This window comes from Sinocyclocheilus rhinocerous, unplaced genomic scaffold (genome assembly GCF_001515625.1).
Source record: "Sinocyclocheilus rhinocerous isolate Xijiao unplaced genomic scaffold, SAMN03320098_v1.1 scaffold2646, whole genome shotgun sequence".
NCBI lineage: Eukaryota > Metazoa > Chordata > Actinopteri > Cypriniformes > Cyprinidae > Sinocyclocheilus > Sinocyclocheilus rhinocerous.
In genome coordinates, this window is record NW_015656312.1 from 250,978 (window position 1) to 270,542 (window position 19,565).

Sequence of the window (19,565 nt, forward strand, 5' to 3'; positions counted from 1 at the left end):
GACACGGTCCGTGTCACTAGTTAAAATTGCTTATTTCTCTGGATTTAAATATTCTTCGAAACATTTGGGATAATATAAGTACACACGTCAGCAAAATATATAACACTGTTCTAGTGGTTTTTGGATATTTTAATAAAAAAAAATCTTACATATTGTGCCTTTAATGTCATATTCGCTGCACATAGTCTTACTAATGTGTTGTTGGTTATATAATCTGGCAGACTGGTTATGTAGACATGTAACTGTTTGACTTCCTGTGTAAAAAGATTTAGTGTCTATTGAATGTGTACAAATTAGTGAATATGAACATTGTCCTGCGTCTGTGTAACAAAGGGTTTTTACCTCATGGTCAAATGCTTGAATAACTATTCATGTTAATATTCGGGTTAAAAACAAGTTAAGCTGTTTGGACAGCATCTGAGGCTTGATTCGTGTCTCAGTTTGTAAAAGCAATCCTAAAAACGCACATACGGAAATTCACTTTTATTGTACACCTGCCCCATAGACTTCCACTGTAAGTGCATAACTGAAACTCAAACTGATGTTTGCTTTTATGAACCGAGATATGAGTCAGAATGAATGCCACTGATGCTGCTGATAGAGCTTGACCATTCCTTTAAGAGCACAGATATTCTGTCTGGGCCTCCGTTTTAATATTCCTGCTTAAAAAAGCTCAACTTTGTTTATTAGTGGAAAGTTGTTTGGTCTGAGACGTCAAATAAATATGACTGTGTCTTACATGGTTGACCGAAACTCATTTCAAATGCTTTCTTTCTTTCATAAACTTTTTTTCATTAACGTTTTTGATTTTTGCATAAACTAACATAATGTACACTTACAGTAAAGTGTCTATATTCACTAAATTAAGTTTTCTGCTTTTTTTAACCTCACACTGATAAATAAATGTATTTATTTATTAATACACTTAAAAGACACAAAATACTTGAACAGAAAAAAGGTAAGGGATAGGATTTGATTGCTTCTTTGTTAAAAGATTTTGTATTTGTTTCTACATTGTTTAATTTTTTTCATAAAATTGTATATTTGCATGTATAATTTACAAACAAACATAATTAAATGTACAATAAAACATTCATCATCACTAAATTGATAATTTATATAGTAACCAAAAATAATATGCCAATAAAGCAAATAAAAAAAAGAATGTAAATCTTTACAAAACTGGCAAGACCACAGTAACGTTAAGTTTAAAGGTACAAACTAATGTGGACATTTTTTGTTGCCACACTCCGATCGCATTTAAAGGGGAGGTGATGACGTCACGCGGGAAAGAAGGACCCATGTAGAATTTCGACTTTTTAATTCAAATATCTCCTCAAAAACACTTATTAGCTCGCATCGGTCTTCGGAAGGGACATATCACCGCCTGAGCTGTTAATATAATCTCGTACGCATCGTGAATATGGTGCTGTTCGTCAATAAAAAGGGTATTGAATTCAGTGTCAATCTATTCAGGCACATTTTCCAGGCGCCCCTTCTGCGCGCGGTGCATTGCGGGATCGTCGCGTCTCTTGTATCGAGCAAAACCGGTAAGCGCAAACTGAACAACACAATTAAAGGGGAAATGGGGCACGAATATAACTGTGCCACAATGCATTACTTGTGAGGAGAGCTATCTTAATTATTCCAGTAGAAGACATAATCTGCGGAATTTGTGTAAAGTGCACCAAATAATTTTAATTTTATATTATTTCTCAGTTGTGCACACTGCAATCATGGCGCGGGCGCTTTAAGGGTTAATTTTTTCCACCGCCGACATTTTAGTAAACACCTCGGCCGGCTTGCTTCTCTTATTATTTGATTCATTTTACTGTATAAACGTTTTCTTCTTAGCATGCATAAACTATATTGTATATTAGAAGCGATTAAATGTAATCGAGCAGCGGGAGGCGTTGCGTTGGATCGGCGCGTGCAGCGGTTTTAGTGATTCTTGAGGGAATCGTTCATTTGACGATTCTTTTTAGTGACTTGTTCAAACAAGCGCTTGACTCAACTGTACGTGATGTATGCTATTGTTGATTCTTTTTTTATCTTTGCATTCATAAATGCAACTCTATAAAGTCAAGCCCTTTTTTTTCGCGTGTGTTGGCAATCTTGCATACCAAAAAATGAATAAAAGAGAAACAATTCAACAAACGCATTATATTTTAATTGTGTGCTGATGTTCTAAATAGATATTTTCGCTGTCTACTGCATTAGTTAAGTGTCTGAATCGCCATTCTACATGTAATATATTTGTTGTGCTCAATAAAAACAGTTGCGTTGAGACCTTTGGGAACTCTTGGATTATGGCTAAAAAAAACGAGTCGCGAACTCTTCAAACGAACCGAATCACTAAGGAGATTCTATCTTGGACAGAGAGCGCGCGCCACATCAGAGCAGTTCGAACTATAGAATTCCAAGAACCCGAAACCCACATATTTGCATTTTTTTTAAAGAACACATTAATTATCACAGCAAAGAAAGTCTAAATAAAAAACAGAATGCGTTATATACGTATGCTTGAGTGCTTCGTTCTATATGCAGTAATGAGCAGGACAGTTAAACAGAAACATGTTGCCATGTAAACAAAGCAGGCTGGACAGTGAATTCAGCTCAGCAAGTGCTTTGAACTGAGCTGATGTATTTAAAGGGGAGGATCACCTCTGAGCATCTTTGCAAAGACATTTGTACAAAAACTGCATTATTTTGATTCATGTTTGGGGTGAAACAGTAGAATATTCATTCTATATTTATTATTATGACCTGTTGCATGTTGTTTGCATGGTCACACTTAATGTCCTCATCTTGTATCCCTTTACACACTTTAATGTGTTTATTTCTTCTTCAGATTGACTTTACCATAGTGTGAAGGTGGTGTGTTGGCTGACGCTTTTAAACATGTCGGTGCGGGAATCTTTTAACCCGGAGAGTTATGAACTCGACAAGAACTTCAGACTAACACGCTTCACAGAGCTCAAGGGAACGGGCTGCAAAGTCCCTCAAGATGTGCTCCAGAAACTTCTAGAATCCCTGCAGGAAAACCATTATCAGGAAGATGAGCAGTTCCTTGGGGCTGTAATGCCCAGACTAGGTACATAACTATACACACACTCACAACTGGAAATGAAGGTTTTTAAGATTTTTTAACGCTCTTTCATTAGTCTGCCCAGAGGAAAAAAACCCAAAACAATTACTTAAAGGAACAGTTCACCAAAATGAGAAAAATCTATCATTAATTACTCTTTATTTAGACCTTCATGTAATTTCTAAACCTTTATGACTTGAATTTATGGAAAAGAAAACAGACCTTGTATTTGCATCAACCTTTAAGCTTCAACACTTCAGACAAAACACTAAAATTATTTGAAATAACAATGTTTATGTAAAACAGGCATTGGTATGGACACCTGTGTGATTCCGTTGAGACATGGAGGCTTGTCACTTGTGCAGACCACAGACTATATCTACCCCATAGTGGACGACCCATATATGATGGTAAATACTCACTTTAGAATATCATAAAAGATCAAATGCATCATAAACTGAAAATTTGTCACAATCTGATGTTTTTTTTCTTCTTCTATGAATTCTCTTGGTTTCTAGGGGAGAATTGCTTGTGCCAATGTGCTGAGTGACCTGTATGCCATGGGGGTAACGGAGTGCGATAACATGCTGATGCTTCTTGGTGTCAGCAACAAACTCACAGAGAAGGTGAGAGAGAGGAAAAAGCCTTTAGTATCAAATATGATCCATCAGGCTTTTGAAGAACGTTTATTTTTCCATCTCTCAATCATCATTGAATTGCATTGCATTATGCCAGATATTTTCCCCCTTGCAATAAAAACTACAGAGCTTTAATTGTAAAACTAAGCACTCCAATATAATATAGAGTGGGAACTGATATTTATATGCATTTTTGTACGTAGTCTGCAATACTGTAATAAAGATCTCCTTGGTTTACTTCACAAGTTATCAGAATTTCATCTTTCTTTTCGGCCATATAAATGCAGCAACTGCTCCACATTGCATATTTCTGCTCACTTTAGGCCTTTGAATAAAATTGAGCTGTTTTTCCCTCAAGAATAAGCTCCATGTTCTTACTATATCATACTATATAATAAACTGTACTATTTAATGAAAAAGAAAAAATCTATTTGTGTTATACTGATATACCAGTCTTTACATGGTTAAAAATGTGGTATTTTCAGAAGGTGATGATATAGGTATCCAAAACAGAAATCACATTACTTGTGTGTGTTTTGTAGGAGCGTGATAAGGTCATGCCTCTGATCATCCAGGGGTTTAAGGATGCATCCGAGGAGGCGGGAACCTCCATTACAGGAGGTCAGACTGTTATAAATCCTTGGATAGTCCTGGGAGGCGTGGCCACAACAGTGTGCCAACCTAATGAGTTCATTATGTAAGTTATTTTATGCACTCTTGCCTGTTGTTAACACATGCTTAATTAAAATGTCAGTCCATTCCTCTAATTTTGTGCATGTGTTTTTAAAGGCCAGATAATGCAGTACCAGGGGACGTGCTGGTTCTCACCAAACCTCTAGGAACACAAGTGGCGGTCGCTGTGCACCAGTGGCTGGACATTGTGAGTGTTTTAGACATTTGTAGTTTCATATTATAGCTTGGACAGAGTCTAACTGCTTACCATCTTTCTTTCGGTCTCAGCCAGAGAAATGGAATAAGATAAAGTTGGTCGTCTCTCAGGAGGATGTTGAACTGGCTTATCAGGAGGCCATGCTGAACATGGCTCGACTGAACAGAACAGGTCAGTATGTGACATGTGTGTGCGGCTCGTAAATACCAGATTCCAGCAGGCGTTTGACCTTTTATCTGTGTCTCTGTCCAGCGGCCGGGCTGATGCACACCTTCAATGCACACGCAGCAACTGACATAACAGGGTTTGGGATCCTGGGTCACGCTCAGAATCTGGCCCGGCAGCAGCGCACAGAGGTGTCCTTCGTCATTCACAACTTGCCGGTTCTCGCCAAGATGGCCGCTGTCAGCAAAGCTTGCGGCAACATGTTTGGCCTTATGCACGGCACCTGCCCGGAGACCTCAGGTATAAGATCAGACCTGTGGTGCACCTTTGTTAAAAATGCTACTTATTTATTTATTTAATGAATTTTATACATCATGATGATAAACTGTATAATGAAATAATAACACATGAAAATACTCATATAATTTAAATTATAGTTTAATAAAAACCTTGTGCAGTTTATCTATGATAAACAAAAATAATAAACAATAAAAAAATGAATGAATAAATAAAAAATAATATAGAAAAAAGGAAAATGTTCTTTAAAATAGATTTTATTTTAAATGAATTTTCCACATTTTATACATGATAAAACTGTATAATGATAAATTTAAAATAATAAACTATAATTTAATTTCTAACTGAATAAAAAAACATGCAATTTATATGTGGAAAAAAAAACAAAAATAATAAAAAATAAAAATAACACCAATTTTAAAAATGAATGTGAAAAAAAGGACTGCTTTTTAAAAATGGTTTTTATTTATTTATTTTAAATGAGTTTTTTTTTTTTTCACATTTTACATTTTATACATGATGAAAACTGTATAAGGAAATAATAATAAATGAAAAATAATCAAATAATATTTGATTTCTAATTGAATAAGAAACTTGCATTTTATATATGAATAAAACAAATAAAATCTACTAAAAAAAATATATATTTAAATTATTGTAGAACAAAAGTTGTAATTATATACAGTGCCATTCAAAAGTTTGGTGTTGGTAAGATTTTTTTTAGAAGTCTTTTATGCTTCAGCAAGGCTGCATTTATTTAATCAAAAATACAGTAAAAACTGTAATATTGTGAAATATGATTGCAATTTAGAATAGGTGTTTTCTATTCGAATATCTTTTAAAATGACATTTATTCCTGTGATGCAAAGCTGAATTTTTAGCACCATTACTCCAGTCTTCAGTGTCACAAGATCCTTTAGAAATCATTCGAATATGCTGATTTGATGATAAAGAAACATTTCTTATTATTATCATCATCAATGTTGAAAACAGTTTGTCTGCTTCATATTTTTGTGGAGCCTGTATTTTTTTTTTCAAGATTCTTTAATTTTATTTGAATGTTTTTTTTTTCTTCATGCTATGGCTTTCTGTTTTTATTATGTTTAAGTTCAAATAGGGAGAAATGTTTTCAATGTGGTCTCAAGACATTTGGATCACACTGTACATGCATTTTATCCCTGTGTTAAAGTGTTCTTAATAAGCTGTTATTACACATTCACTTTATCTTTGCAGAAAACATCAGTCTGAATCTAAACAAATGTCTCTTATATTTTTCTGTAGGAGGTTTGCTGATCTGTCTTCCACGTGAGCAAGCGGCCCGTTTTTGCGCCGAGATCAAATCTCCCAAGTACGGAGAGGGTCACCAGGCCTGGATCATCGGCATCGTAGAGAAAGGCAACCGTACGGCACGCATCATCGACAAACCCCGCATCATCGAAGTCGCACCGCAAGTGGGCACACAGAATGTCAACACCACCCCGGGAGCCACGTCTTAGACCTGACCCCGTGACCCCTGAGCGGCCCGAATGGCTAGTGTACTCTAGCCTCAGCTGAAAATATATCATCGTAATGATATATAAAACGTCTGCCCACCTTGGCCTTCGGGGCAGATTCTTCTACATGGACACGGTTATAAAGCAGAAGAACATTTCACAAAGAAAATTCAATTGCCTTTTTATGTCTATAGTTTTCTGTTTCATTAACCGAACATGCACCTGATTGTGAGGCAGCTTCCAAGTAGAACGAATAATTAATAGTATAATACTTACCTGATACTGTTGCGGTTTCATACTTAGCCATGGTGTGTTTTAGCCTTTCCTCTTAGTATGCACAGCCCATGTGGTAGTTCACATCGTAATCTTTGCCTCGAAACAATAGTTAATGAAGCTGCAGTGACGAGGAAGAGTCGGGAAAAGATTGCTTTTTTACTTTTGTATTATCCCTCGTTTGTCGGATTAAATAATCCTCCATCTCTGTTCGGTGGAAACGTTAGACTGAAGGAATCCAAGGTAATACCTCTCTAATAAATCAAGTCCTCGTATTCTGGGAAATGCACTCCTGCCTTTAATGGAGGTGCTGAAGTTTCTCAAAGAATGTGCTAAACATTGGAGATGCAGTTTATATTGTGTGATATTCACTGTTTCACATGAACATCATTAGTTCTGTTCTGTGGTAGAGCTGTTTTTATATTCTGTACAAAGGTCATACTTTCCCGTGCTCTCATATTTGCTAATCATTATATATATATATGCATTGAAACCCCACCAATAAATCAGTTCTTTTTTTTTTAATTCTTGAAAAATGTGTGTGTGTGATTGTTAAGATCCAGATTTTTGTGTACAGTTTTTCAGTTTAATTAAGTGCAGAGTAAATTCAACATTTTAGAAGTAAATATGCACAATTTACAGTCATTTGCCAAAGACTACATGCTAAAATATTTACAATTAAATACAGTATTTGTTTTTACACTTTCTTTTCCCCAGCATAGATCCCTTTTGCTCTAAAATATCTGGTGCACTGATTCACTAAACTGGTTTTTGCTATAAATAACTACAATATATTATATACATGTTTATTTAATACTAACATAACCTACTGGTTGTTATTTGTGGTGCTTGTTCAGATTATTATCCTTAAACTGGTGCTTTCAGTTTGGGTCAGCTTTGAAATTGAAGCTTTCTGTTTTTAGGAGTCACATCTTCTTCTCTTTCAGGTTGAATAGAGCTTTTATGTCCAGCATGGCCTGTCTGATGTTCTGCCCAAAGCGGAACGAGTCCTGAGGACAGAGAGGAAAAGACAGTCTAAGATAAGTGTGCTATAGTGATACTAAATCAGCATATGTGTTCATAATAATAACTGGATTAATATTTAATCCAGAATTTTCTTTAACAATTTTGTTTCACGGAAGTCATGAGCTTTGAAATATTTGAGATTGAATACATGATGACAGAATTTTTAATTTTTTACTTATTTTGTATGAACGTTTGGATAAACTCGATTGTTATTTTTCCCGTTTGATCAGCATCTGGACTTTGTGTTATTACGTTAGAAAGGCTTGTTTGCACCAAGAACTATAAAAGTGATTTTATTTATTTATTTTTCATAAAATTAAAATCCTCAAATGACCAAATAATAAAACCGTAATGATGAATTAAATATTAAATGCAAAAAAATGGATGAAGCATTAACTATAACAAAAATAAAGTGATTAATTCAATATATAAATATATTACAATAACAAAAAAAGAAATAATACTTAAGTGTTCAAAAAATCTCAAATGATAAATCAAATGCTAAAACCGAATGGTAACTATAACGACAACCAAAGTTTTAAAACGCTGTGCGCGCGCTGCTTACGTAAACAGAAATTTATCGTCCGTTGGTTTGGACGCTATTAATTATTGTTCTTGGTGTGAACATAACAATGGTCTATATCTGAATAATGTATGGCCTTAATTTATTTGTCAGGATCATGTATACACAAGTGGCACTTAAGAAAAATGCCAAAGTTTAAAATTCTCTTACCGTCTCGGGGCTGGAGAACTTGCTGGAAATGTGGAATGTAACGAGATTCTCGTCGACAATGATGTAAGAAACACCATAACCGTCATCAGCAACCTGTATATAAAAAGTTTTAAATGAAAAATGATCAGATGTCAGGTTCATTCATTCACTAAACTTGTTGCAATGACACGTTGTGTACTGTAGGAGGTGTGAGTGAAACTCACAGGCCCAAAGCCGCCTCCAGCTCCCACATATTTGGGAAACTTCTGAATGTCGATGAGATTGAGCTGCTGTTGAGGGGTCTGACTGGTGGAGAGGCGCCAGGGCTCTGACAAAACCTATCAAAAGAAGGTGTCCTTGACTTAAGCAAAACTAAACAGGTATGTCATATTTTACACTCATGAACAGACTTCTACAGACCTGTTTGAGGAAGGGTGAGTCAATGCCCATTACTTTGGACACAATGTAGAGGCAGAAGAGATGGCGGTCGATCCCGGCTCCTGTCATGGCCAGGCGGTACATGTTCTGATGTTTATCTGCAGCTTTTTTGAAGAGCGCCAACCGTTGCTCATTCTGGTAAACAAGAAAAAGTTAAACTACTTCAGTCTGTGTGCATTGAATTTATTTAATACACGAGTTTCACAATTTGAGTTGAATTACTGAAATAAATGAACTTTTCCACGACATTCTAATTTATTGAGATGCACCTGTATATATTTTTAACTTTTAAAATAATGCTGACCTCTGGGTTGGGTCTGTAAATATATTGCTCTCACCGTGGTGCTCTCGTCCTCCATTGCTCTTACAAACGCCGTGGACTCACAGGTGCATGAGCGCACGGTTTCTGTCCGGCCCTCGCGGAACATGCGCGTCATGGATGATTCATAAGTCAGACAAAATTCACCCTTGTCCTACTCCAACAAACATCCTTCATTAAACGGTTTGTTCACAATATACAGACACATTTTTGCAGAGGGATTATATGTAAATATGTGTGGCTTGTACCCTGTAATGAGCTAGCTGCAGTGCCAGCTGGATAAAAGCATCCGGACTTGTTCTGCATTTCTTTATCAGGCCCTTCCCAAACTCGTTAAACAAGCAGCCATGGAAATCCACATCATTGGCAATTCCCTTTGCAATCATGTAAGAACCTTCAATAATCTCCTGGCACTGAGAAAGACATAAGGAACCTTAATCAATTATCAGTGTAGAAATGATCTTACAGTTATTAGGATGTATGCCAGGACATAAAACCCATTAGAATTAGTTCAATTTTTTTAATGTAAGGCCATGTCAAATTAGATGTAGGACGTTAGGGTTAATTAATACCGCTTTTGGGATGTCCCACTGTAGTCTGGTAGGGGTTGCCAGGCTTTTGTTGATATCTCCTTTGCAATGTCCCTCCGCATTATATCCTAGGTGGAAACAGTCTGTGGCTAAAACATACTAAACAGAAAGTTAAAATGCATGTTAATCCTTACAGCCCAATAGTGTCATTTAAAATAAAGGTATTTGCAGTTATTATTATTGATTGTTTACCTCCCACATATGTCCTATGATAGGGGAGTCAGCCCATGAATGCTCAGTGTTGACACCAATTTTACCATTCTTGTAGACAATCAAAGTGAAGGATTTATCAAACCACCTGACAGGCGAGAGAAGATGTTTCAGTGTGTAGATGTGCAACTGGTCATGCTCACCAAAAATAATTATCAGTTAATGAGACTTAAAAGTGTTACTTGCAGCGTTGTTGTCATTAACAAAAATGTAAACTATACTATATTGAAAAAACTTTTTCATTAATGAAATAAAGCTAAAATAAAATAAATATTAGATGGGGAAAAAAAACCTAGTACTAAAGTGCTTACATTACTAAATCTCATAGAAAATAAAGCTAAATATAAATATAAAAAATTACAAAAACTAATAAAAAATAAAGTACATAAGAAAATTACTAAAACTTTAACTTAAATTAAAAATAAAAACGGAAAACATAAAAATGAAAGCAAATTCAATACTATTTATAAAATATTAGTACATACTATGAAAATAATACTGAAATAACACTGGTTCCTACCTGTCATAGCACTTTCCATGCAGTAGTGATTTGGCATAGAGGTCTAGGGACCGTATGTTCTCTGGATCGTATCCATGTGCTTCATCGTCCAGGGTCAGAAAAAATGCAGCTGTTTCAATGGCCTCCAGAGACGCCTGGTTGACGCCCTCAGTGAAGTACTTTAAACGGGCCCTGGCCCAGGGAACCCTGGATATTATGTGTTAAAGGGGAAGATTTCATTGAGCATTTATTCACCCTCGGTTTGTTCCAAACATGTACTACTTTCTTTTGTAGAACATAAAACAAGATATTTTGAAGAATTTTAGTAAACAAACAGTTTCAGTTCCATTGACTTCCGTTGTATTTTTTTTTGTCCATACAGTGGAAGTCAATGGGAATTAAAATGGTTTGGTTTCCAACATTCTTCAAAATATCTTCTTATGGGTTCCACAGAAGAAAGTCATACTGTTCAAACTGTTTGAACACCCTCTTGAAGCCTCCTGGACCTCATTTTGAAAACCTCTGGTCTAGTACACAGTCGCAGGACTATTGCGAGGTCATCTTCACCTGTTCCCGGCAGTCAGAGAAGGCAGCTTGATCTCTCCTGGTTGAGGTTCAGACTTGTCATCCAGGATACGCTGAAACTGCAACTCAAGCTCTGAGGGCCAAAGGTGGCGACCACCATAGTATAGCCACACCTTAAAGAAACGGCCTCGATGGTACACAACTAAGTGCTTCCTGTCCTTCAGATGCTGCACAAAATCTGAGAATGAACAAATCAGTATGAGAAACCATCATGTCATGGTTTAAAATAAGCATCTATGAATCTGTAGGCCTACTGTTAAGTAGTATGTGAAGCTGAAAATATATGAAAAATGTCATTACCAGTCTCAATGCCAGGAATACGGGTGGTGTTGAACATCCTCTCATACTGAAAAGAGCACATGGGGACAATCCCAAGAGCTCTCAGCTGACAAGAGAGAACAGAGGGCATGATGGGAAACTTTCCTATATTTATATTTTGCATGGCAATTCATTGTTGTGGATGGAAAAAAATATTTTGTGTTTATATGTCAGTACCGGGGTGAGTTCTCCTCGCTCCAGCTTACGCCGATACTGCAGCATGGCATGAACTACATTTCCTGCTCGTGCAGCCTGTCTGTGTGTAGGGATCACATAGAGCAAATCCTGGCAGATGGAAAGAGAGTAATGGAAACGGACAGTTTTAATAAATAAGGATATTAAAAAGCAATAGCTATTAAAAAAAACACTTAAATGTTTATGAAGGTCAACTGCTTTTTTCCATAGTTAGTCTTTGTTGGCTTTTATTCCATTTTATGCTAGTGTACATAAATGTAAATAGTGTACATAAATGTAAAATTGACAAAATGAACTTTTAGCAAACTTATAATGATTCAAAATGTACAGTATTTTTCTCTTATAAAATAATAAAAATTTTAAATGCCAATCTAACCCCAAAACCACCTGTGTCTGTGCTTCACAGCCTTGATTTAAATAAAACATAACTGACTTTTAAAAATAAAAAAGATTTTTGATAGATTTTTTTATTTCATGGGTAACATTATTGATGCCTGATACGTCTGATTAAAGACTTGTTGTTACACTGTAAGAGATATGCTACATGAAGATGTCTGCTCACCATGGTGTAGAAGTTGCTGTTGACCATGATGGGGTCCCGTCCTCTCAGGTAGATATACTCCTCCCACCAGTCACTCACCTGTTAACACACGCAATGACATACCTGTTAGTTTGCCAGTAATTATAAGAGGATTTCCACTGATTTATAGTCCACTCATGTGGAAGATCTCTGGCTTTGTTTGCTTACATAATTTGTGGCCCACCAGGATTTGAGTTTGAGGTGTTTTTGGAATTTGGGTGCAGGATCCTTTTTAAAGTCATTAGCAACAATCTCCATCTGTTTATATTGCTCATCATCCAGAAGAGGTCGAACAGATTCAAGATACTAAAACAATAAAAAGAAGAAATAACATAAAGGAAATCAGCCAAAAACAGAGTGTAATACTCCAACTCAAAATGATAAGAAAAAGAATGTTTACTGCTTTTAATTTATGCTGATTGTAATACATTTTTTACCAGACACAATGTGCTCGGTACTGGCAAATGGGGCAGAGATGCCTGAAAGCTGTAGAGCAACGGTCGCCGACCAGACAACAGCTTTACAAGACTCTAAAACAGACAGAATAATTCATAAATCTAGCCACTTTTTAAACTGCACTATACATACATTTAATTTCATGGGAGACGCACCAGCCAGACTTTAGTAGAGAAGCTCATTTTGCCATGTGACTCAAAGATCCAGCTGTGATAGGACAGGAGAGCTTTCAGGATGTACCGCAGCAGGAAGATGAATGATAACCACAGGACTGTGGCAAACAGGATGGCACTCAACACTGTCTGAGTCTGAACAGTCATAAACTTACTACATAGAAAAAAAAAATTATATATATATATATATAATTAAAAAGTTATATATATTAAAATACAATTTATTCATAAATTATTAAAAAATAAATAGATAATATGCATGCAATCTACACAAGGCCATCTTCACAAGTTGTTCTTTAGTACTGTTTGTTTTAAAGCTGCTTTAACCATGGATGACACTGGCTTAGATTTATGTATCTGTGTTTATACATAACCATCATGGTCGTACCTGAAGTTTCCATGAACGTGTTAGTAAGTTACCTCACAAGTAGAGATGTCTTTATCCTGTCAATCATGCCCATGGAGGGGTCAATCCTGGCATACATGGTGCTCATTATCGCAATAACTACAATTAACCAGCTGGAGGGACTGGCGGGATACACACCTGTGAGAACACCGTTCTGCTCAAAATAAAATAAAATAGAATTTTTTTAGATAGACAGACAGATAGATAGATAGATAGATAGATGATTGATTGATTGATTGATTGATTCACCTTGAAGCGTATGGCCCGTTTCTTCCATGATGTCACTCCAGATAGGTAGATGTGTTTGAGAACCTCACGGCTCAACTGTAGGTCAATGCCATCAGGTGTGACAGTGAACTGAAATGCCACTGCCTGATGAGCCTCTGCCATTATACAGGCTTAAAGCACAGCCTGAGGAAAGAGATGGGTCATCATCATAAAGTACCTTTTGCAAACACTCAGTTTATGCCATGTTTACATGCCATTTCAGCTCAGCTGGTGTAGGCTAGTGGAAATATCTGGGCTAGTAAGTGAAAGGTTATGGTCGGGATGACCGATGGATTATCACCATTGTGCTATTTGTGACACTTAACCTCAGGTTGAATGTTTTTGTGATCAGTGTATTGTAAGTCCATGAAGATACAAGCATCAGCTAAATTAATAATAAGTAAAAAAATATATATCTTAAACTGCTTAAATTATAATAAAATCCAGAGAATTTATGTCCTTATGGAAGGCTTGAGGTTGAAACCAGGGGAAATTTGCACACTGTAAGATCAAAGACAGGTCCAGATCAGCTGGAAACATCCCATGAAATGTATGAACGGGAGAATTATTAAGATCAATCACCACTGTGCCATTTCACCTCAAATTGCTCCAAGGAGAATATGCTTTAATAAGATTCCTGTCTTATTAAGTCTCTTCTAGGTTAAGATTCTGATAAATGACAAAAATACATTTATGAGAAACTATATGGACCTACAAATGACATGTATTCCTCTGAAGTCACAGAGTTCAGTTATGCAGTGCCACTGTCAAGCTTATGTTTCTTTTTCCGTGTCATATGACTGCAGTCAGAAGAAGTGGGGCAAAGTTGAACGGTCAGAAATAACGTAGTAGGACATCTGAGAGGGCTGAGCTCTATGTGATTTCAGTGACACTGGCCAAAACACACATGATATCTGATGCATGACTGCGTAGATGAGGAGATTTAAAAAAAAAAATAGACTATGCATTTTGTATTCTAAAAATATACTTTTCATATTAAATTTGACAGACATTGCTATATTTGTGAATGGTACATTTTGTTGATCATTGGGATAATATAAACAATATGCCAATTTCAAACACCAATATGTGGTGCAATAAAAAATTACAATGAAAAGCATATTTAAAAATTGTACTTTAGTAAAACTTTAACAGTTCTTAAATATTTACTACAAAGAAAATATTTGTGATCACCAAAATAATTTTACAGAGACCGCTAGACAAGACAGACTCTGATGCAAATACACAAAACTCAATTTAGCTTAATCATGAAAGATTATCAAACAGAAAGATTCAGTGTCTTTAAAGGATTTTAATAAGAAAAATAATGGATTTACATTACCTGCAATGCAACAGTCAAACACTGTAAGTCAGATGAAACTTAATGGATAAAAAGATCCGATTTTCTTTCACTAGGGCTGGAATGTCCTTTATGGGAGTTAACTGTTCTTCACTCTTGTGCCCTTCAGTCGACTCCTCATCCACTCTGGGAGGAAGTCTGTAGCTCATTGACTTTTTATCTCCTTTTCTACTCAAACCTTCTCCTCTCCCTCCCTCTCTGTTTTCCCTTTTTTTGCGATTTGCCTGTTTTCTGTGAGTGTTGCTTTCTTCTTGAACTACCTGTTCTTCTCTCTAAACTACCTGTTACATAGTGACCCTCATAAATGCTCGTGCTTGTTCTGTGTATGTGTAACTGGATACTTTCAGGGCAGAGTTAAACTGGTGGCTGTACAGTCAGTACACACTATGATCAAACACAGGCCCAAATCTTAACAGTGCTGGAAATATCCCACGGCTGCATGCCAGAGCCCTCTGACGATAGTTGTATGAGACTGAGAGACTTTATGTACACGTGTCTTTGTAAAATATCTTTGAAATGAGACTTGTAAGTGTGTTATGTAATAGGTCAGGCATCTTAGAGACATTTTTTAATATTACATAATAAGGAACTTGATGGACAATAGCAGAAAATTGGATTTGTACATTTTGTTGAAAAAATGTGGGCGGTGCTTGTCCAAAACCTGTTGCCATAATGCCAGGGAGTTGTAATGTGATTGCCAAAGTGTTCTTATTGGTTTTAGATGGTTGCTTACTGATTCAAGTTAAAAGATCCCACTTCAAAGTTTCTATAATAATGTGGGCTCTAGATATGGTTTGGTTCATCTTTCAATATGGGATTTTTTCCCTTCCATTTTATTATCGGGTGAATTAATGCTGATTACTTAGAAAAGTAATAGCACACCTCTCCTTAACAAGCTTCAAGATTTGGGGAATGATTCATGTCCATAGCATAAGCAGTGCAGGATGAGTTACATATAAAAATTATAGAAGTTTAAATTTCTGAAAAACTGAACCTCAAAGTATGTACAAAAGTAACAGTCATGTCTTAGCAAGCACCACTAATTGTGTACACGTCCTGTGTAAACTGTAATTATGCCAAAGAAAGATTATGCCACAATAACAGGTTCTCACAAAATGCTTTACTTTACACAAGTTGATACATTTATTTATGAAATATTTTGTTACATTTTGTTGCAATTAATCAAGAAGAAAAAGAAGGTCAGAAGTAGAGGTGGAAAAGGCTCTCATAGCAGGTGGTGACAGGAAGGGAAGGAAGAGGACAGAGGGACAGTGAATGCAGGTTCAGTTTAACTACAGAATTGTCCTTCATCCCTGACATGTAGACCTCATTATGCAGAATGGTGCCCTGGCCAATTAAAGTGGTCTTCTCCATTGCTCTGATACGGCCCCACTTCTGAGAGTCCACGCAGAAAGATGTCACCATGGTTTCAGAATTGTTCCCTCCAATTACAACCAACTGATTATTAGCAGCACCCAGGAAGTTCAAGATGGGGAGGTCTGCACTGGAGCGGGTTAGTGTGGGGAGCAGCTCACACCAGCAATCTGAGAGGAAGAGAGAGAATTCTTACAAAGAGAAGGACAGGTTAAAGTCAGCATGAAATAGAAATTCACCCTCTCTATTTTCTGAATGCATCTTATTAATCTTGTGAATGATTTATCCATGCATATGACCCTCTGGAGACATATGCTGCAAGTAAGTTTCACTTGAATGAACATCACAACATGCTTAGTTCATATTTGAAAGCTAGAGGCTAATAGTCACCCTTGAGCAACCTTACATCTTGAGCAAGGAACTCAATGGCAACAGCTCATGGATCAACCCTGAATGTTGTCTGAACCTTTCGGTTACCACCTCAGATCTTTAATCACTAGACTACATCACACCAAATTGTACCTTGTCTAGTATCGTAGCGCAACACCAGTTTCTCTCCAGTTCTCTGGATGTTCCCCAGTACATAGAGGCAGTGTCCCAGGCTGGTTGTGAGTGGGGAATCATGGGAAAGGGACAGGCTGAACTGGAAGTCCGTCAGAGGGAGAGAGGAAACAAATTCCCAGGTGTCTTTCCATGGATCATACTTCTCCACAGCAGTGTAGACGCCTGTGCCGGAGTCAGGAGTCACAAGGGAATCCAGATACCAGCCGCCCACAGCAAAGATTCTCCCCTCACACACAGCTGCACTGAAGTGACGCCTGTGCTGAGAGGGATCATGGACAGTCACATTTAAACTTTGACCTTTATTCCTGCATATCTGATACTTATCAGCTGGGAAACATTAGGTTTTGGAAATGAGACCTTAAAGGACAATATGTTCCAGGCAGAAATCTGCCCATGCTAGGTTATACTATTATAGGTCATGAAGTTGGAACATGCTGAACTGGTTTGTTACTGGTCAAAGGTGGTCTACAAGACCCAACCAGCTTGACCAAGATGGTCTTGCAGTACACTTAGGTACCACCTGCTTGTAATTCAGCTGGTTATCTATGTAAACCACCTTGGACCAGCAAATGACCAGCTTGAAACCTTAAGAGTAGATGAGTGTACTGTCATTGGCAAAGATATTGACCTTTATCGTAATGTTCATACCTTAATCAGAGGAGCTGTTGATACCCATTGATTGGTAAAAGGGTTGTAGCGGAAGGAAGCCATCTTGAACTCATAACCCTTCTTTACACGGTGTCTATAACCCCCTATGAGATAGAGGTAATTATAGAGAACCGCTGTGGTGAAGCACCACTTATCTGCACAAAAAGGCAGATCAGTGAGAGAACTCCATTTCCCATAATCCTTGTCTTCCTCCAGCCTGAAGAGCTTTCGAGCAGCATCTGTTTCCGGGTCATTCCTTGAGGTCAAGTTCTCCTTTCTCAAGCAGCATAAGTGTGGAGTTCCCTTTGACCTTAATCTGAGAAGCTTTGCTTTAAGGTGTGAATCCAAGCCCTGGCTCAGGTGTGGATGCTCCAGTAGATACTTGCTCAGGTAGGTTAGCACAGTCTCTTGGAGCTCCTCACTGCAGAGTTCCTCAGCCAGCTGTAGATAGCCTAAGCAGGTGTGCTCCGTTAGGGCCTGAGAGAGGGCAATCAGTAGACGATTGGTGAACCCGTAAGCAAGCAGGTAAGTGCTCACCCGTAGATGTTCCCCAAGGAGGTCTTCAGAAATGCAGAACCGCTGTAGGAAGCAGAATTGTAGAAGGTTGTAGAAGACTGGAGAGGGAACATGTTCAAGGTGTACCAGCTGTTCGGATGTCTCTCTCATGCAGGAGTGGGACAGAGCCTTGAAATACTCGCTGCAGTCTGCAAGCTTCTCCAGATCCACCTGGAAGTAAGTGCCAATAAGCATGACATCATGTGTTTGTGGGCCAAGGTTGTTACACAGTCTGTGGTTTATGTGTAGATACTCACATGGAAAGTATGTGTGCTGGTTTGCACCATTACCATTTGTCCATTGCTCTGGTGCCGATAGGTCCTGTACTCTTGATTTGTTCTCCAGATGTCTGCCTGTAGGTTATCAGACTTCTCTTCTACAGCATCAGAATCTGCCTGTCTGAACTGAACCCAATTTAAACTATTTTTGAAGCACAAACATCTCTGTATCTGTTCTAAACTTCTTTTAAGCAATGTGCAAAAGTACATTAATGCCACAACTATAACCTGCCATAGATTAGCCATGTTCTCATTTAGGTAGAATACTCTAATACTTGTAGGACTTAAAGGTTTTGTATGGCTCTTCAGCTGCAATTTGAATGCAGTTAAAATTTGGAACTATCATTCTAAAGAAAGCCTGACTCACAATCCCAGCCAAGGCCATGTCATTCCATGGTGGATGGAGGATAAATCCAGCCTGTTTTTTGGTAGATCATGCATGGAGGTTTTCAAGGCTCAATATGGCGCCTGTGTGCCAGAGCAATCGCAGTAGAGCTATTTTAGGGGATCGCTGGAACAGGAAACTAATATGGTGGCCCACTCTGTTCAGTCTACTGTATTACACAACACTTGAACCATGTTGGGAACTGATGATGCTCGATTAATATTTTTTTATATTAATCTATGTATTTAAAAAAAATTTCTTAATTTAATTTTTGAACTGGTACAGAAGTAGTGTTTTGAATAGTGCATTATCTTACATATTCTTATCTTACATAAAATATATTAAAATATGACATATTATGGCAGAAATGAACAAACCCAAAACAATCTCTATATCTTTATAGGTCACCGTTACTTGGAACGGAAATATTAATCTATGTATTTAAAACATTTTTCTTAATTTAATTTTTGAACTGGTACAGAAGTAGTGTTTTGAATAGTGCATTATCTTACATATTCTTATCTTACATAAAATATATTAAAATATGACATATTATGGCAGAAATGAACAAACCCAAAACAATCTCTATATCTTTATAGGTCACCGTTACTTGGAACGGAATTCATAACCCTATGCTAACAACTCAGATCGTTAACCTTTTTAGTTACTTGTATTTGAAAATTCAAATACAATATTCACACTAATGTCAGCATGATTTTTTTAATGAGCAAAATTAATGGATACCTGCATTGCAAAAGAACAAAAGAAAACATACCAGAGACAA

The 19,565-nt window shown here is 37.1% G+C and overlaps 3 protein-coding genes across 5 annotated transcripts; 1 reads left to right on the plus strand and 2 right to left on the minus strand.

Moving 5' to 3' along the window:
- Nucleotides 1–1,299: 1,299 nt before the first annotated feature.
- Nucleotides 1,300–7,343, plus strand: sephs1 (selenophosphate synthetase 1). 3 transcript variants are annotated; one of them, XM_016527516.1, is made up of 9 exons: nucleotides 1,300–1,550; nucleotides 2,852–3,094; nucleotides 3,395–3,498; nucleotides 3,607–3,714; nucleotides 4,269–4,423; nucleotides 4,516–4,606; nucleotides 4,687–4,786; nucleotides 4,868–5,080; nucleotides 6,359–7,343. In XM_016527516.1, exons 2-9 carry the CDS (start codon nucleotides 2,902–2,904, stop codon nucleotides 6,571–6,573), a joined length of 1,179 nt encoding a protein of 392 aa, XP_016383002.1. In that variant the 5' UTR covers nucleotides 1,300–1,550; nucleotides 2,852–2,901; the 3' UTR covers nucleotides 6,574–7,343. The 3 variants fall into 3 exon arrangements, with proteins under 3 accessions (XP_016383002.1, XP_016383004.1, XP_016383003.1); XM_016527518.1 differs by lacking the exon at nucleotides 1,300–1,550 and adding an exon at nucleotides 1,561–1,677; XM_016527517.1 differs by lacking the exon at nucleotides 1,300–1,550 and adding an exon at nucleotides 2,292–2,690.
- Nucleotides 7,344–7,419: 76 nt separating this feature from the next.
- Nucleotides 7,420–15,300, minus strand: LOC107719964 (carnitine palmitoyltransferase 1B (muscle)). Its single transcript, XM_016527519.1, has 19 exons — nucleotides 14,960–15,300; nucleotides 13,600–13,761; nucleotides 13,365–13,504; nucleotides 12,927–13,098; nucleotides 12,744–12,845; nucleotides 12,484–12,621; nucleotides 12,298–12,375; nucleotides 11,718–11,825; nucleotides 11,523–11,607; nucleotides 11,205–11,400; nucleotides 10,659–10,844; nucleotides 10,121–10,226; nucleotides 9,911–10,027; nucleotides 9,587–9,751; nucleotides 9,358–9,492; nucleotides 9,002–9,154; nucleotides 8,806–8,919; nucleotides 8,603–8,695; nucleotides 7,420–7,853 (listed from the first exon to the last, which is right to left on the minus strand). The coding sequence occupies exons 2-19, from the start codon at nucleotides 13,738–13,740 to the stop codon at nucleotides 7,770–7,772; spliced, it is 2,313 nt and encodes a 770-aa protein (XP_016383005.1). The 5' UTR covers nucleotides 13,741–13,761; nucleotides 14,960–15,300; the 3' UTR covers nucleotides 7,420–7,769.
- A 797-nt stretch (nucleotides 15,301–16,097) lies between these two features.
- Nucleotides 16,098–19,531, minus strand: LOC107719968 (kelch-like protein 42). Its single transcript, XM_016527524.1, has 5 exons — nucleotides 19,526–19,531; nucleotides 18,376–18,735; nucleotides 17,564–18,289; nucleotides 16,874–17,174; nucleotides 16,098–16,521 (listed from the first exon to the last, which is right to left on the minus strand). The coding sequence occupies exons 1-5, from the start codon at nucleotides 19,529–19,531 to the stop codon at nucleotides 16,178–16,180; spliced, it is 1,737 nt and encodes a 578-aa protein (XP_016383010.1). The 3' UTR covers nucleotides 16,098–16,177.
- Between the last annotated feature and the right edge of the window lie 34 nt (nucleotides 19,532–19,565).

Coding starts and splice junctions, on each gene's coding strand:
- sephs1 (XM_016527516.1), top strand. CDS start 2,902: ATGTCGGTGCGGGAATCTTTTAACCCGGAGAGTTATGAACTCGACAAG. Junction 3,715..4,268: donor GCAACAAACTCACAGAGAAG/GTGAGAGAGAGG, acceptor TGTGTTTTGTAG/GAGCGTGATAAGGTCATGCC. Junction 4,787..4,867: donor GGCTCGACTGAACAGAACAG/GTCAGTATGTGA, acceptor GTCTCTGTCCAG/CGGCCGGGCTGATGCACACC.
- LOC107719964 (XM_016527519.1), bottom strand. CDS start 13,740: ATGGCAGAGGCTCATCAGGCAGTGGCATTTCAGTTCACTGTCACACCT. Junction 12,622..12,743: donor CATTGTGTCTGGTAAAAAAT/GTATTACAATCA, acceptor TTATTGTTTTAG/TATCTTGAATCTGTTCGACC. Junction 11,826..12,297: donor ACAGCAACTTCTACACCATG/GTGAGCAGACAT, acceptor TCCATCTGCCAG/GATTTGCTCTATGTGATCCC.
- LOC107719968 (XM_016527524.1), bottom strand. Junction 18,290..18,375: donor CCAGCACACATACTTTCCAT/GTGAGTATCTAC, acceptor ACTTACTTCCAG/GTGGATCTGGAGAAGCTTGC. Junction 17,175..17,563: donor CAACAGCTCCTCTGATTAAG/GTATGAACATTA, acceptor GATCCCTCTCAG/CACAGGCGTCACTTCAGTGC.